The sequence below is a fragment of the Hypanus sabinus genome, chromosome 6, assembly GCF_030144855.1.
Source record: "Hypanus sabinus isolate sHypSab1 chromosome 6, sHypSab1.hap1, whole genome shotgun sequence".
Taxonomy (NCBI): domain Eukaryota; kingdom Metazoa; phylum Chordata; class Chondrichthyes; order Myliobatiformes; family Dasyatidae; genus Hypanus; species Hypanus sabinus.
In genome coordinates this window covers 7,295,664-7,310,627 of record NC_082711.1, presented here as the reverse complement: position 1 = coordinate 7,310,627, position 14,964 = coordinate 7,295,664, and the positions used below count along the sequence as shown (strand labels likewise).

Below are 14,964 nucleotides of genomic sequence, written 5' to 3'. Positions count from 1 at the left end.
TAACCAGATTCTGATTCTTATGGGATGACACAGATAGATAGAATGCTGAGGGTGGTGTAGCTTTTCCAATAGCTCCCTTTTGGAAAGTGCTATAGGACTATTAAACAAAAACTTCATACTGTCTTCAAAGTTTCTGCCCCCCCCCCCAAGCATTTAACTTTATCAACCATTCCAGTTACCCCTCACCCCATTCCATCTGTTACCCCAGTCACTGCACTGTAAACACGTTCATTATGCCGTTTACACTGCAAATGCATGTTGGTACTTGTGTACATGTCATCCGTATCTGTACTTTAACCTCTAACTTCATTTTTGTATACAATTCTTTCTTTATAATTGTTGAATGTGTTTTTTTTCAAGTTGCATGCCATGCCAACAGACCACAGCAAATTCCCAACAGTGGATTCTGGATTGGGACACATTGGGACCAATATGTTTTGGCCAATTAAGTGGCTGCCCCAATCAGCCAAAGTTTCATGGAAATAATTTAAAAGTTATTAAAAAAAAAGACAAACTACCAATCAACTGAGTAACAAATTATGTAATTAAACACAGAACAAATTAGAACACCATCAACACTACTACAGTTCTATAAAACTGTATTAGTTACTAATAGTTATTGACAGAGGAATTCATCCAGTGTTTGCTGCCACATTTTTTGATTGACTGTAAATGAACAAAATCAGCACAGACACCTAGTGCTGATAATGGACTGTCTTCACACAAAGCTTTTGACAGCTGTATCCTCCAAATCTTCATTTTCATTGTAACATTCAAGATGATTGCTGATACTTTCAAATTCTTTGTTGTTCCTAACTTGATGTTATGAAATCATTTCATTTTCACTCCCTGCCATTTCTAGCACCTCCAAGGCAGAATGCCTGAGACTTCATACAGCAACACAGTTCTGAATTGTATTTCTGCTTATTTCTCACCATCAATGGAAAAAAAACTCACTGCTTTATGAACACAAACACACACACACACACACACACACACACATCTGACGCTGTTGGAAAACTCTTCACTCCAAGCATGTAGTGTTTAATAATCACACAAGGTCACACAACTGACACTAGTTATAAACCATTCAACAACAGTCACTTGTCCCAATTAAGTGGCAGAGTGGCTCAAATTAATGAAGGGAATCCTGACTATTTTCTCCATTAGCTTATGTTAAGAGTTGTCCCAAATAAGCGGCTGTCCCAATTAAATTACGGCCCAATTAACTGTAACTGTACTGCAACTCCCCTGTAAACATAAATGAATGTGGTGAATGAATTCCTAGCGGAATGGTAGTGTAGTGGTTAGCACAACACTTTACAGTACCAGTGACTTGGCTTCAATTCCCGCTGCTGTCTGTAAGGAGTGACTGAGTGGGTTTCCTCCCACAGTCCAAAGACATACCAGTTGGAGGTTGATTGATCATGGTAAGTTGTTCCATGATTAGGTTAGCGAGGTAGAGGGAGTTGCTGGGGGTGCAGCTTGAAGGGCCGGTGGACCAAATCTCAATAATCAGTCTTTGGTATGTGTGCCTTCTTTGGCCATGGCAATATGTACAGGGTCAGGTTACATTACAATTGATTAGGCTGCACTTGGAGCACTGTGAAGTGCTCTATGCTGTAAGGAGAACGTGACTAAGCTGAATATAGTACAGGAGCTATTCCATAAATATTGGAGTAGAAGCAGGCCATTTGGTCCAAGTCTGCTTTGCCAGTCAATCATGGGTTGATCCAATTTTTCTAGTCATCCCCATTCCTCTGCCTACTCTCCATACCTTTTGATGCCCTGGCTAATCAAGAACACATCTCTGCCTTAAATAAACCCACTGACTTGGCCCCCACAGCCGCTTATGGCAATAAATTCCACAGATTCACCACCCTCTCCGCACCTCTGTTCTAAATGAATGTCCTTCAATCCTGAGGTTCTGCCTTCTTGTCCTAGACTCCCCTACCATGGGAAATAACTTTGCCCTATCTAATCTGTTCAGGCCTTTTCACTTTCGGAATGTTTCTATGAGATTCCCACCCCCTCATTTTCCTGTACTCCAGGGAATACAGCCCAAGAGCTGCCAGATGTTCCTCAGGAATGCTCCCTTTCATTCCTGGAATCATTCTCATGAATATTCTGGGAACCCTCTCCAATGTCAGTATATCCTTTCTAAAATAAGGAGCTCAAAACTGCACACAACACTCCAAGTCTGGTCTTACCAGTGCCTTATAGAGCCTCAACATCACATCCCTGCTCTTATATTCTTTTCCTCTTTTCCATAGATGCTGCCTGGCCTGTTGAATTAGACCACAAGACCATAACACATAGGAGTAGAATTAGCCTATTTTGGCCTATTGAGTCAACTCAGTCATTAAATCATGGCTGATCCTTTTTTCCCCCTCCTCAGCCCCACTCTCCAGCCTTCTCCCCATAACCTTTGATGCCATGTCCTATAAAAGAACCTATCAAGCTCTACCTTGAACAACCTGGCCTGTGGTAATAAATTCCACCAATTCACTAATCTCTGGCTAAAGAAATTTCTCATCTGTTTTAAATGGATGCCCCTCGACCCAGAGGCTGTGCCCTCTTGTCCAAGAGTCCCCCACCGTGGGTAACATCTTTTCCACATCTATTGTCTAGGCCTTTCAATATTCAAAAGATTTCAATGAGATCCCCCTTCATCCTTCTAAATTCCAACAAGTACAGACCCAGAGCTATCAAACGCTCCTCAAGTGATAACCCTTTCATTCGCGAAATCATCCCTGTGAACCTCCTCTGAACCCTCTACAATGCCAGCATATCTTTTCTTAGATGAGGAGTCTGTTTACAATTCTCAAGGTGAGGCCTCACCAGGGCCTTATCAAACCTCAGCATCAAATCCTTGCTCTTGTATTCTAGAGCTCTTGAAAGGAATGCTAATGTGGCATTTACCTTTCTCACCACCAACTCAAGCTGTAAGTTAACCTTGTGTTCTGCACAAGGACTCCCAAGTCCCTTTGCATCTCATATTTTTGGATTTTCTCCCTGCTTAGAAAATAGTCTGCACATTTATTCCTATTGCCAAAGTGCACAGCCATGCATTTTCCAACATTGTATTTCATTTGCCACTCTCTTGCCCATTCTCCTAATCTGTCTAAGTCCTTTTTCAGCCTGTTTCCTCAACACTACCTGCCCTTCCACCAATCTTTGTATCATCTGCAAGCTTGGCAAGAAGGCCATCTATTCCATCATCTGAATCATTGATATACAGCACAAAAAGAAGTGGGCCCAACACCAACTGCTGAGGAACATGGCAGCCAACCAGAAAAGGATCCTTTCATGCCCACGTGCTGCATCCTACCAATCAGCCAATGCTGTAACCATGCCAGTAACATCCTTATAATATCATGGGCTGTTAACTTGGTAAGCAGCCTCATGTGAGCCACCTTGTCAAAGGCCTTTTGCAAGTCCAAATATACAAAATCCACTGCATTCCCTTTATCTATCCTGCTTGTAATCTCCTCAAAGAATTCCAACAGATCTGTCAGGCAAGATCTTCCCTTAAGGAAACCATGCTGACTTTATCCTACCTTATACTGTGTCATCAAGTACTCCATAACCTCATCCTTAACAATTAAATCCAACATCTTCCCAACCACTGAGGTCAGGCTAACTGGTCTATAATTTCCTTTCTGCTGCCTTCCTCCTTTCCTAAAGAGTGGAATGACATTTACAATTTTCCAGTCCTCTGACACCATGCCAGAGTCCAATGATTTTTTAAAGATCATTACTAATGCCTCCACAATGTCTACCACTACCTCCAGCATGTAGTACTTTATAAAGCACTGGTGAGGCCTCAGATGGATTATTGTGAGCAGTTTTGTGTCCCTTATCTTAGAAAGAATGTGCTGAAACTGGACAGAGTTCAAAGGATGTTCATGAAAATTATTCCAGAATTATCACATGAAGAGTGTTTGATGGCTCTGGGCCTGTATTCACTAGAATTCAGAAGAATGAGGGGTGACCTCATTGAAACCAATCAAATGGTGAAGGGCCTTGATAGAGAGGGTGTTTCCTATGGTCGGGGAGTCTAAGATCAGAGGACACAGCCTCAGAATATAGGAGTGTCCTTTTAGAACAGAGACGAGAAGGAATATCTTTAGCCAGAGCGTGGCAAGTCTGTGGAATTCTTTGCCACAGGCAGCTGTGGAGGCCAAGTTTTCATGTATATCTAAGGCAGAAGTTGATAGATTCTTGATTGGTCAAGGCATGAAGGGACACAGGGAGAAGACAGGAGATTGGGGCGGAGGGGAAAATCGAATCAGCCAAGATCAAATAGCAGAGCAGACTTGTTGGGTCAAAAGGCCTATTTCTGCTGCTATATCTTATGATCTTATGGCACTTCCCATGTCTACAACCTGCACCTCCAAACTCTCTTCCAAGATGCATACCCACCTGACTTTCCTGCAATGGAACCTCCTACACAATGTGGAAGCATCCCACACACCTGGACCGCAGTGTTTCACAAAGAGTCAACTTCTCCCAAGGAAAGAACCGAACTTTTAAAATTTATTTTAAAGGTACAGCACAATAGCAGACCCTTCTGGCCAACAAACCCAACTGCCAAATTCACCCAGTTAACTTACTAACCACACCACAGTAGCGTAGCGGTAGCACAACACAATTCCACCTGGGGTGTCGGTGTTCAGAATTTAACTCCTGTATCCTCTGTATGGAGTTAGTACATCCTCCCCATGGAATGCATGGATTTCCTCTGGGTGCTCTAGATTCCTCCCATAGTCCAAAGACATTGGTCATTGTAAATTATCCTGTGATTAGGTTAGGTTTAAATTGTGGGGAAAATGCTGGAGAAATGGGTTGAAAGGAATAATGAATCAGTCATGATTGAATGATGGGATAGACTCGATGAGCTGAATGGCCCAATTCTGCTGCTATATCTTATGGTCCAATAACACTAAGATTTTTCCCATTATACCGCTGACTCACTGTACTCATGCAAAATATCGAGGATCAAATATTTAATAATGTTTAAGATATAAATATTAATCAGAGCACTGGGAGGTACTCCTTCACTCTTTCTCAGTCCAATGTCCTAGGACCTTTCGTGTCCAAATGATAGGGTAGATGGGCCTTGCTTGATCTCCAAACCAAGGATACCACAAAATTCAGTTAAATTCCTTCACACACAGTGACACAGATCTCCTCTGATTTTAAGACCAATTCAGAATCAGTGAAGGACCAGCTCTCTCAGAAAGGAGACAATAAGACATTGGAGTCCATTGAGGCAGCTCCGCCATTCCATCATGGCTGATTCATTATCCCTCTCAACCTCATTCTCCTGCCTTCTCTCCATAACGTTTGACACCCCAACTAATCAAGAACCTCTCAAACTGCTTTAAAAATACCCAACAACTTGGCCTCCATAGCCACCGGTGGAAATGAATTCCACAGATTCACTAACCTCTGGCTAAAGAAATTCCTTCTCATCTGTATTCTAACGGAGCGTCATTGTGTTCTGAGGCTGTGCCCTTTGGTCCTAGACTCCCTGACTATTGGAAACATCCTCTCCACATCCACACTATCGAGCTTTTCAATAGTTGGTATGTTAAACTAAACTCCCTTCATAACACAAAGAACAAGTGAACAGAAGCAGGAACTGCTCCATGTATCAAATTTCCACATATGGGTACATGGAATAAAACAAAAAATATTGTAATCACACAAAAGGTCAGGCTGCATCTGTGGAAAGAAGAACAGAATCAAAGGAGAGGAACAAACAGTCGATGCTTTGGGCCAAGACATTTCATTAGGACTAAAAAGGAAGGAGGAAGCCCTTCTTTTTTTTTAATTAACTTGAGATAAAGCATGGAACAGGCCCTTTACCAGAGCCGCACCATCCAGAAGCCCACTTTTAGCCGAATAAAAGGACAACTTACAATGACCAATTAACCTACTAACTAGTATGTCTGGGAAATGTGGGAGGAAACCGAACCACCCACTTGTGTCAGGACAGAAGGTACAAACTCCTGACAGACGTCACCAGGGTTAAACTCTGACACAGGACTGAGCTGTAATAGTGTCATGCTAACCAGAATTCTACTATGGCACCCTCTCCAGTCCTGCTGAAGGGTCTCAGCCCAAAAGGTCGACTGCTTATTTCCCTCCATAGATACTGCCAGACCTGCTGAGTTGCTCCAGCATTTTGTGTCTGTTGCTCTGGATTTCCAGCATCTGCAGAATCTCTTGTGCTGTGGAATAGATTCAATGTCCATGACATTAACTCTGTTTCTCCACCCACAGATGCAGTCCAACTTTTTGTCCGAATTTTTTTTTAATCCAACATCTACAATTTTTGATTAACATTTAATACATGTAAATGGAAAATAGCTTCCCATTGCCCAACGCAGAAAAAAGGGCTTTTGGCTTTAAAATTTCTTGGCCAAACAAGATACCCATGGAACAGAAAAGACCACTCTGCCCTTCGTGTTCATGCTAGTCCATGTGGGAAGAGGAGGTGGTAACTGGGCCAATTTCCAAAGGTGGGCTGCGAAAATGGCTAGTTCTGTGATGGTTACAGCTGAGATCGGAAAGCTCCACATCTTGCCTCTGCCGCACTCAGGCCTTTGGCACAACGCACCATGTGGGTGTGGTCTGTCTGTCTTTCTCCTGGTTCAGCAGAATGCCTGCCTGCTACGAGTGCATCCAAAACACCAGTGGCTATGGAAACAGCTGGAAGACAAACTCTGGTGCCCACTCCATCGCCGTGTTCACCACAGCGAAAGCAGCCGCTCCCAGCGTGGCTGTGAGTCCCCACACTGCCATCTTCACCAGCTGGTTGGCCCCTGTTGGAGTCGGTGCCTTGGCTTGGCTGGGTGACAGGCGAGCCCTCTCCCTGGACTGTTTGTAGAGCACAGCATCAGGGCGCTGCTGGGATGTTGCTAGCTGGAAGTCCTGGTAAGTGCTGATGGTGACACTGGGGAGGCAGAAGAACAGCAGTTAGTGACAGAGGAAGATGGGCTAAATAGCCTAATTCTGCTCCTCTGCCTTATGGCCTAGAAGCCACAGGCCATACTCTCAATAGCAGATCTAACACCTTTCAGAACACTGCCCAGTTGTGGAGTTGGTCGAAACAACACTAGGGATTCATTCATTATTGTCACACATACCGAGATACAGTGAAAAAGCTTGTCCTGCACACTGTTCGTACAGATCAAATCATTACATTGGATTGAGGTTGTACAAGGTAAAACAGTAACAGAATGCAGAATAAAGTGCAAAAGCTAGAGAGAAAGGATTACTGGAACCTCTTCTGGGGTGGGGTGGGGGGGGGACCTGAAAAAAGGAACAGGTTGCACCTGGACTGGAGGGGAACCAACAGCTCAGCATTTAATATAATCATTCCTACAGTTCTGATCAAAAAGCTCCAAAGCCAGCACCTCTGTACCTCTCTCTTCAACTGGATCCTCAACAGAAGATAAATCTGCGCAGATCGAAAATAACATGTCCATCTGCTGATAACACTGGCGCATGTCAAGGATGTGTCCTTAGCCCACTATTCTATTCTCTCTACACTCATGACTGTATAGCTAGGAACAGCTCAAATGCCATCTCTATATTTGCTGACAACACAACTATTGTTGGCAAAATTTCAGATGGTGACAAGACAACAGACGAGATAGATCAGCTCGTCATATGGCGTCACAGCAAAAACCTTGCACTCAACGTCAATAAAACCAAGGAATTGACTGTGGACTTATGGAAGGGGAAGTCAAGGGAACACACACCAGTCCTCATCAAGAGATCAGAAGTGGAAAGGGGCAGCAATTTCAAGTCCCTGAATGTCAACATCTCTAAGAATCTATGCTGGGACTAACATATCAATGCAGTTACAAAGAAGGCACAATAGCTGCTATGTTTCATCAGGCACCTGAAGAGAATTGGTACGTCACCAAAGTCACTCACAAAGTTCTACAGATGTACCGTGGAAAGCATTCAAACTGTCTGCATCACTGTCTGGTATGGGACACAGGGGCACTGCACAGGATCGAAAAAAGCTGCAGAAAGTTGTATATTCAGTCAGCTCCATCATGGGCACCAGCCTCTCCAGCATCCAGGGCATCATCGAGGAGTGATGCCTCAAAAAACATCATTAAGGTGAAAAAGTCCATAGGGCCTGTTGGGATATACCCCAAGAAAGGGAGTTTGTGGAGTACCTCCGAGATGGATTCTTAGAACAGCTTGTACTGGAGCCTACCAGGGAGAAGGCAATTCTAGATTTCGTGTTGTACAATGAACCAGAGTTGATCAGAGACCTGGAGGTAAAGGAACCACTAGCAGGTAGCGACCATAATATGATATGTTTTAACCTACAATTTGAAAAGGAGAAGGGAAAATCGGATGTGTCAGTATTACAGTCGAACAAAGGGAACTATGGAGCTATGAGGGAGGAGCTGGCCAAAGTTCAATGGAACAATACCCTAGAAGGGAAGGCAGTGGAACAACAATGGCAGGTATTTCTGGAAATAATGGCAGAAGGTGCAGGATCGGTTCATTCCAATGAGGAAGAAAGATCCTAAGGGGAGTAAAAGGCGGCTGTGGCTGACGAGGGAAGTAAAGGGCAGTATAAAAATAAAAGAGAAGAAGTATAACATAGCAAAGATGAGCGGGAAACCAGAGGACTGGGAAGCTTTTAAAAAGCAACAGAAGATAACAAAAAAGGCAATATGCCAGGAAAAAATTAGGTACGAAGGTAAACTAGCCAAGAATATAAAGGAGGATAGTAAAAGCTTCTTTAGGTATGTGAATAGCAAAAAAAATAGTTAAGACCAAAATTGGACCATTGAAGACAGAAACAGGTGAATTTATTATGGGGAACAAGGAAATGGCAGATGAGTTGAACAGGTACTTTGGATCTGTCTTCACTGGGGAAGACACTAACAATCTCCCAGATGTAATAGAGGTCAAAGGAACTAGGGTAAAGGATGAACTGAAGGAAATTTATATTAGACAAGAAACGGTGTTGGATAGACTGTTGCGTCTGAAGGCTGATAAGTCCCCGGGACCTGATGGTCTGCATCCCAGGGTACTTAAAGAGGTGGCTCTAGAAATCATGGACGCATTGGTAATCATTTTCCAATGTTTTATAGATTCAGGAACAGTTCCTGCTGACTGGAGGGTGGCTAATGTTGTCCCACTTTTCGAGAAAGGAGGGAGAGAGAAAACAGGGAATTATAGACCAGTTAGCCTGACGTCAGTGGTGGGAAAGATGCTGGAGTCAATTATAAAAGATGAAATTACGACACATTTGGATAGCAGTAGAAGGATCAGTCCGAGTCAGCATGGATTTATGAAGGGAAAATCATGCTTGACTAATCTTCTGGAGTTTTTTGAGGATGTAACTATGAAAATGGACAAGGGAGAGCCAGTGGATGTAGTGTACCTGGACTTCCAGAAAGCTTTTGATAAAGTCCCACATAGGAGATTAGTGGGCAAAATTAGGGCACATGGTATTGGGGGCAGAGTACTGACATGGATTGAAAATTGGATGGCTGACAGGAAACAAATAGTAGCGATTAACGGGTCCCTTTCGGAATGGCAGGCTGTGACCAGTGGGGTACCACAAGGTTCGGTGATGGGACTGCAGCTGTTTACAATATACATTAATGATTTAGATGAAGGGATTAAAAGTAACATTAGCAAATTTGTTGATGACACAATGCTGGGTGGCAGTGTGAAATGTCAGGAAGATGTTATAAGAATGCAGGGTGATTTGGACAGGTTGGGTGAGTGGGCAAATGTATGGCAGATGCAGTTTCATGTGGATAAATGTGAGGTTATTCACTTTGGTGGCAAGAACAGGAAGGCAGATTACTATCTAAATGGAGTCAAGTTAGGAAAAAGGGAAGTACAACCAGATCTAGGTGTTCTTGTACATCAGTCAATGAAAGCAGGTATAGCAGGCAGTGAAGAAAGTTAATGGCATGCTAGCCTTTATAACAAGAGGAATTGAGTATAGGAGTAAAGAGGTCCTTCTGCAGTTGTACAGAGCCCTGGTGAGACCACAACTGGAGTATTGTGTGCAGTTTTGGTCTCCAAATTTGAGGAAGGACATTCTTGCTATTGAGGGAGTGCAGCATAGGTTCACAAGGTTAATTCCTGGAATGGCTGGACTGTCATATGTTGAAAGATTGGAGCGACTGGGCTTGTATACACTGGAATTTAGAAGGATGAGAGGGGATCTGATTGAAACATATAAGATTATTAAGGGATTGGACACACTGGAGGCAGGAAGCATGTTCCTGCTGATGGGTGAGTCCAGAACTAGAGGCCACAGTTTAAGAATAAGGGGTAGGCCATTTAGAACTGAGATGCGGAAAAACTTTTTCACCCAGAGAGTGGTGGATATGTGGAATGCTCTGTCCCAGAAGGCAGTGGAGGCCAAGTCTCTGGATGCATTCAAGAGAGAGTTAGATAGAGCTCTTATAGATAGCGGGGTCAAGGGATATGGGAAGAGGGCAGGAACAGGGTACTGATTGTGTATGATCAGCCATGATCACAGTGAATGGCAGTGCTGGCTAGAAGGGCCAAATGGCCTACTCCTGCACCTATTGTCTATTGTTATTAATAAAGGCAAGAAAAGAGGGCAAGACCTACAATAGTGTTAATGAGCAGAGGGATTTGGGGGTTAAAGTTCATAGCCTCATGGAAGTGGCTACATGGGTGTTAAGGCAGCATAAGACATGTTTGCCTTTATTAGTTGAGTTCAAGTCACAAAGTTATATTATAGCTTTATAAAACTCTAGTTAGATCACATCTGGAATTTTGCATATAGTTCTAGTCACCCCACTCTAGGAAGGATGTCAAGGCTTTAGCAAGGGTGCAGAAAAGGTTTACCAGGATGTTGCCCGGATTAGAGGGTATGTGCTATAACATGAGGTTGGGCAAACTTGGGTTGTTTTATCTGGAGTGGTGAAGGCTGAGAAGAAATCTAATAGAGGTTTATAAGATTGAGGGGGGGGGGGGCATAGATAGAGGAAACAGGCAGTATCTTTATCCAAGGGTTGAAATGTCTAATACCAGAGGGCATGTATTTAAGGTGAAAGGGCAGACGATTAAAGGCAGTGCTTGGGGCTTTTTTTTAAACAACATTATGGGTGCCCGGGTAGTGGTAGAGGCAGGTATGATAGAGAAATTTAAGAGGCACTTAGATACGCACATGAAAATGCAGAAAATGTAAGGATCTGGATATTTTGTAGACAGAAGGGGTTAATTGGGCTTTGATTACTAACTTAATTAGTTCAGCTCAAATTGGTGGGCCTGTTTTACATTCTATTAATGGGGTGTATAGAATGTAATCAGTTGCAGAAAAAGACTCACATTACAACGGCAGAGTAACACACAAAAATTGCTAGAAGAACCCATCTATGAAGAGGGGAAAAAAAGTGGACATTTCAGACCAAGACACTTCATCAGGACTCTACTTGGGTCTCAGCCCAAAATGTTGACTGCTTTTTCCTCCCTATAGATGTTGCCTAACCTGCCAAGTTCCTCCAGCATTTTGTGTGCATTGCTCTGGATTTCCAGCATCTTCAGAATCTCATGTTTATTACAAAGTGAGATCCTTATCCAAACTACATCTGTCCATACGTTAATCTAGCCATCTTCTCCCAATGCTGAGCAATAGCAGAAGTTTACAATGTTTGTATTACTAACTCAGCAAGTCTCACTAGTTAGAAGAGGTTATGATGCAACAGATTATGGGTTAGGTTTCAGCTTCCTACAGAAAAGAGAATGATTATGGCAGTTCTTCGGCAATGTCATTGACGTTAGGGTTAGATCAATATTGATTCAGGTCAAATTACACAAAACTAGCAAAAATTAAAGCTCCACTTTTTCTTGAAAGCAAAATGAACCAAAGCGGATGCAAATGAATCACCCTTTGGAAAAACAATGACACGTCATTGACTGTCGCCTGAAATGACTGACAAGGACATCTTCAGCTCTTAGCAACTCAAGCTGAGGAAACCTGGTCAGTCTGAGATTTTTAAATAACCAACGGGTTTCCTGAACAATGGACACACATCAAGATTTACTGGTCTCCACCCTTAAGGACAGAGCTCACCATTTCTTGACTTGGTCAACAGGTGACTTCTGTAACTTTAGATCTTTCAGCTTTTTGAACAACTTCTCCCTTGTAATAGTAACTGCACTCACTTCTCTTCCCTCCAACATCTGGCACATGTGTCTTCCACAGTGAAGACTAAAGCAAAATACTCATTTAGTTCATCAGCCATCTTCTTGTCTTGTCCTCCATTATTATTTCTCTGATCTCATTTTCTAGCGGTCCTATATCCACTCTCATCTCTTTTATTTTTGTACATATTTGAAAAAGCTTTTAGCATCTATTTTGATATTGTTTGCGAGTTTGCTTTCATATTTCATCTTTTCCCTCCTAATACTTCTTTTAGTTGCTCTCTGTAGGTTTTTAAAAGCTTCCCAATCCTCTTCCCAATAATTTTTGCTTTGTTGTATGCCCTCTCTTTTGCTTTCACATTAGCTTTGACTTCTCTTGTCAGCCACGGTTGTACTATTGTACCATTTGAATATTTCTTTGTTTTTGAAATACATCTATACTGCACCTTCATTTTCCCCAGAAATTTTCACAATTGCTGCTCTGCTCTCATCCCTGCCAGCAGGAGACCATTTGCCCCTTCAAGACAGTACTGAGTCCCTGGAAGAGAATCCCAGCCAATCCCATTCCTCCACTTTTTCCTCCAAGCACTACAAATTCTTTCCCTTTAATCATTTAATGGGGTTCTTCATCAATACAACTTATTTGACCTCAGCTGTAACCCTTCTTTCTCATCCAGCTGCGAGATATGCTAATACCTGGACTTTTGAAATGTCACAGAAACAGCTCTTTTGACCCACTGTTTTAATGCTAACCATCATGCCCATCTGTACTAATCCCATCCGCTGCATCACCTGCTGCTCAATTCAAGTAGCTGTCCAGATGCCTCTTCAGGGTTGTTACTGTTCCTGCCTCCGCCTTCTCCTCCGGCAGCTCATTCCAGACAGCAACTACTGTGCATGTGGGAAGAAAATACCCTTCAGGTCCTTTATAAAGCACTTCCCTCTCACCTTCAACCTGTGCTCTTTAGTTTTGGACACCCTTGCTTTGAATGGGGGTGAGGGGCCAATGAGTCAGCATGGACTAGATGGGCTGAATGAATCCTTCTGATAAAAAGGGCCAGATTTCTGCATGTATGCTGCATCCTGAGGGAGCTTGTGGAAATGTCAGACAAATGCAGGAGAGGGTTCAGTTATGTCCTGCTGGCTTTGTCTGAGACACACTGTCAGCAAACACCTGAAGAGTCAGCATCACAAGGAGAGGACTGAACTGCAGTACTTTCCCTTCATTTACTCCTCGCTGATTTTATTTTCTCCAGCTGACAGGACACAAGTGGTCAAAATGCAAAATACAGAAACTCGCTGTGTTACATAAAACTGCAGTTGGGCTGGTGTTTCCCAAGTTTACTGTGCTGAGTTGGTAGTCAAAGGCCGGATGCTCGATGACATCCCAGTTCTGTGTGCACCTTCTGAAGGTGGACCTACAGCAGGGTGCTGGGCTCTACTGCAGTGCAGAGACAGAGAGAGAAAGAGAGGGGGATTAGCAAAGAGAGAAGGAGAAAGACAAGAATCGAAAGCAAGTATAGAATGGGCCGAGGATACAAAATGAGGGGGACAGGAAGAGAGAGAGAGAGAGAGAAGTCAATGAATGGTACTGTATTAGAGCCAAGACAACCTTCAGTGTGGTATGGCTATCAGCCAACTCATTTTCCTATTACAACACTCATGTCCATCACAGAAATACCATTACCGCAGGTCATTGCTGCATTAGCTGTTCTCCAGCAGCTGTGCTATTTAGTTGCTGCCTGCACCAGAGAGGAGTATGACAAGCAGGGTGGTCATCCCTTGTGTCTGCTTTCTTCCACAGGGTAGAGTGAGGGTATACAGACCGCTGACAAAGAAATTCCAAACAAACAACCAGAAAAGGGGAGAGAGTGTGGCTCGGCAGCATAGAGGGTAGTGTAATGCATTGTTTACAGTGTCAGTGGTTGGGGTGCAATTCCAGCCACTGCCTAGAGGGAGTTTGTACATTCTCCCTGTGAATACATGATTTTCCTCCCGGTAATTCCAGAGGCATACAAGTTGGGAATTTGTGTGCATGCTTTGTTAGTGCTGGAAGCACGGCAACGGTTGCAGATCCTATTGGTCATTGAAGCAAACGATACATTTCACTGTATGTTTCGATGCATGTTTTACAAATAATGCTAATCTCTAATGTCTAGTTGCTCTAACTGCTCCTGAGTATACTCATTGGTGTAAAAGATTATCGGACCTAAACCATCATGCAAGACCTCGTTCTATCTCTCTCCTTGTATATTACATGATTTTTTAAAATTGTGCAATCAGCTCTTCAAAAGTCTAACAAAAACTTATATCAAAGTCTAACAGAGCTCTCCAATTAGCCCTAGTCCCATGCCTAGGCCGCACAGCTGGCCACCTTTTCCCTTTCCAAATATTTAATTATTTATTCTTGTTAAACCAGCTTTGACTTTCAAGCAGCTTGTGACAGATCACAGCTCGCTGCGAGAACAGAAAATTTAAAAAAATCCCTTCACACCAATTCTAAATCACTGGCCATGCCTGGGTGGGCACAGGTCAGAACAATCTAGCTCTTGACCTCAATCACTGTCATTCACAAGAGCTGAAAGCCACAAAGAAACCGAGAGAAGTGACTCACATAATCAGCGCACATTTCAATCAATGAACCCTTGTAAAGTAGCGAATGAAACGAAGGGGCTGTGGTTACAACCTGATCCAAAGAGCTGGTCATTGACTTAGGGGGCGAGAGCATTACACATACTCCTGTTTATATCAACAATCCTGAGGTCACAAGTGTTGACAGCT

The 14,964-nt window shown here is 43.1% G+C and overlaps 1 protein-coding gene across 1 annotated transcript in view; it reads right to left on the bottom strand.

The window, feature by feature from the left end:
* Window positions 1-529: 529 nt before the first annotated feature.
* The window catches only part of zgc:63863 (uncharacterized protein LOC393372 homolog), a 55,785-nt gene continuing 41,350 nt past the window's right edge, over window positions 530-14,964 (bottom strand). The window contains exon 8 of the mRNA XM_059971632.1: window positions 530-6,964. Within this exon, the coding sequence (XP_059827615.1) occupies window positions 6,709-6,964 (256 nt within the window). The 3' untranslated portion in view covers window positions 530-6,708. The remainder of the gene's footprint in view (window positions 6,965-14,964) is intronic.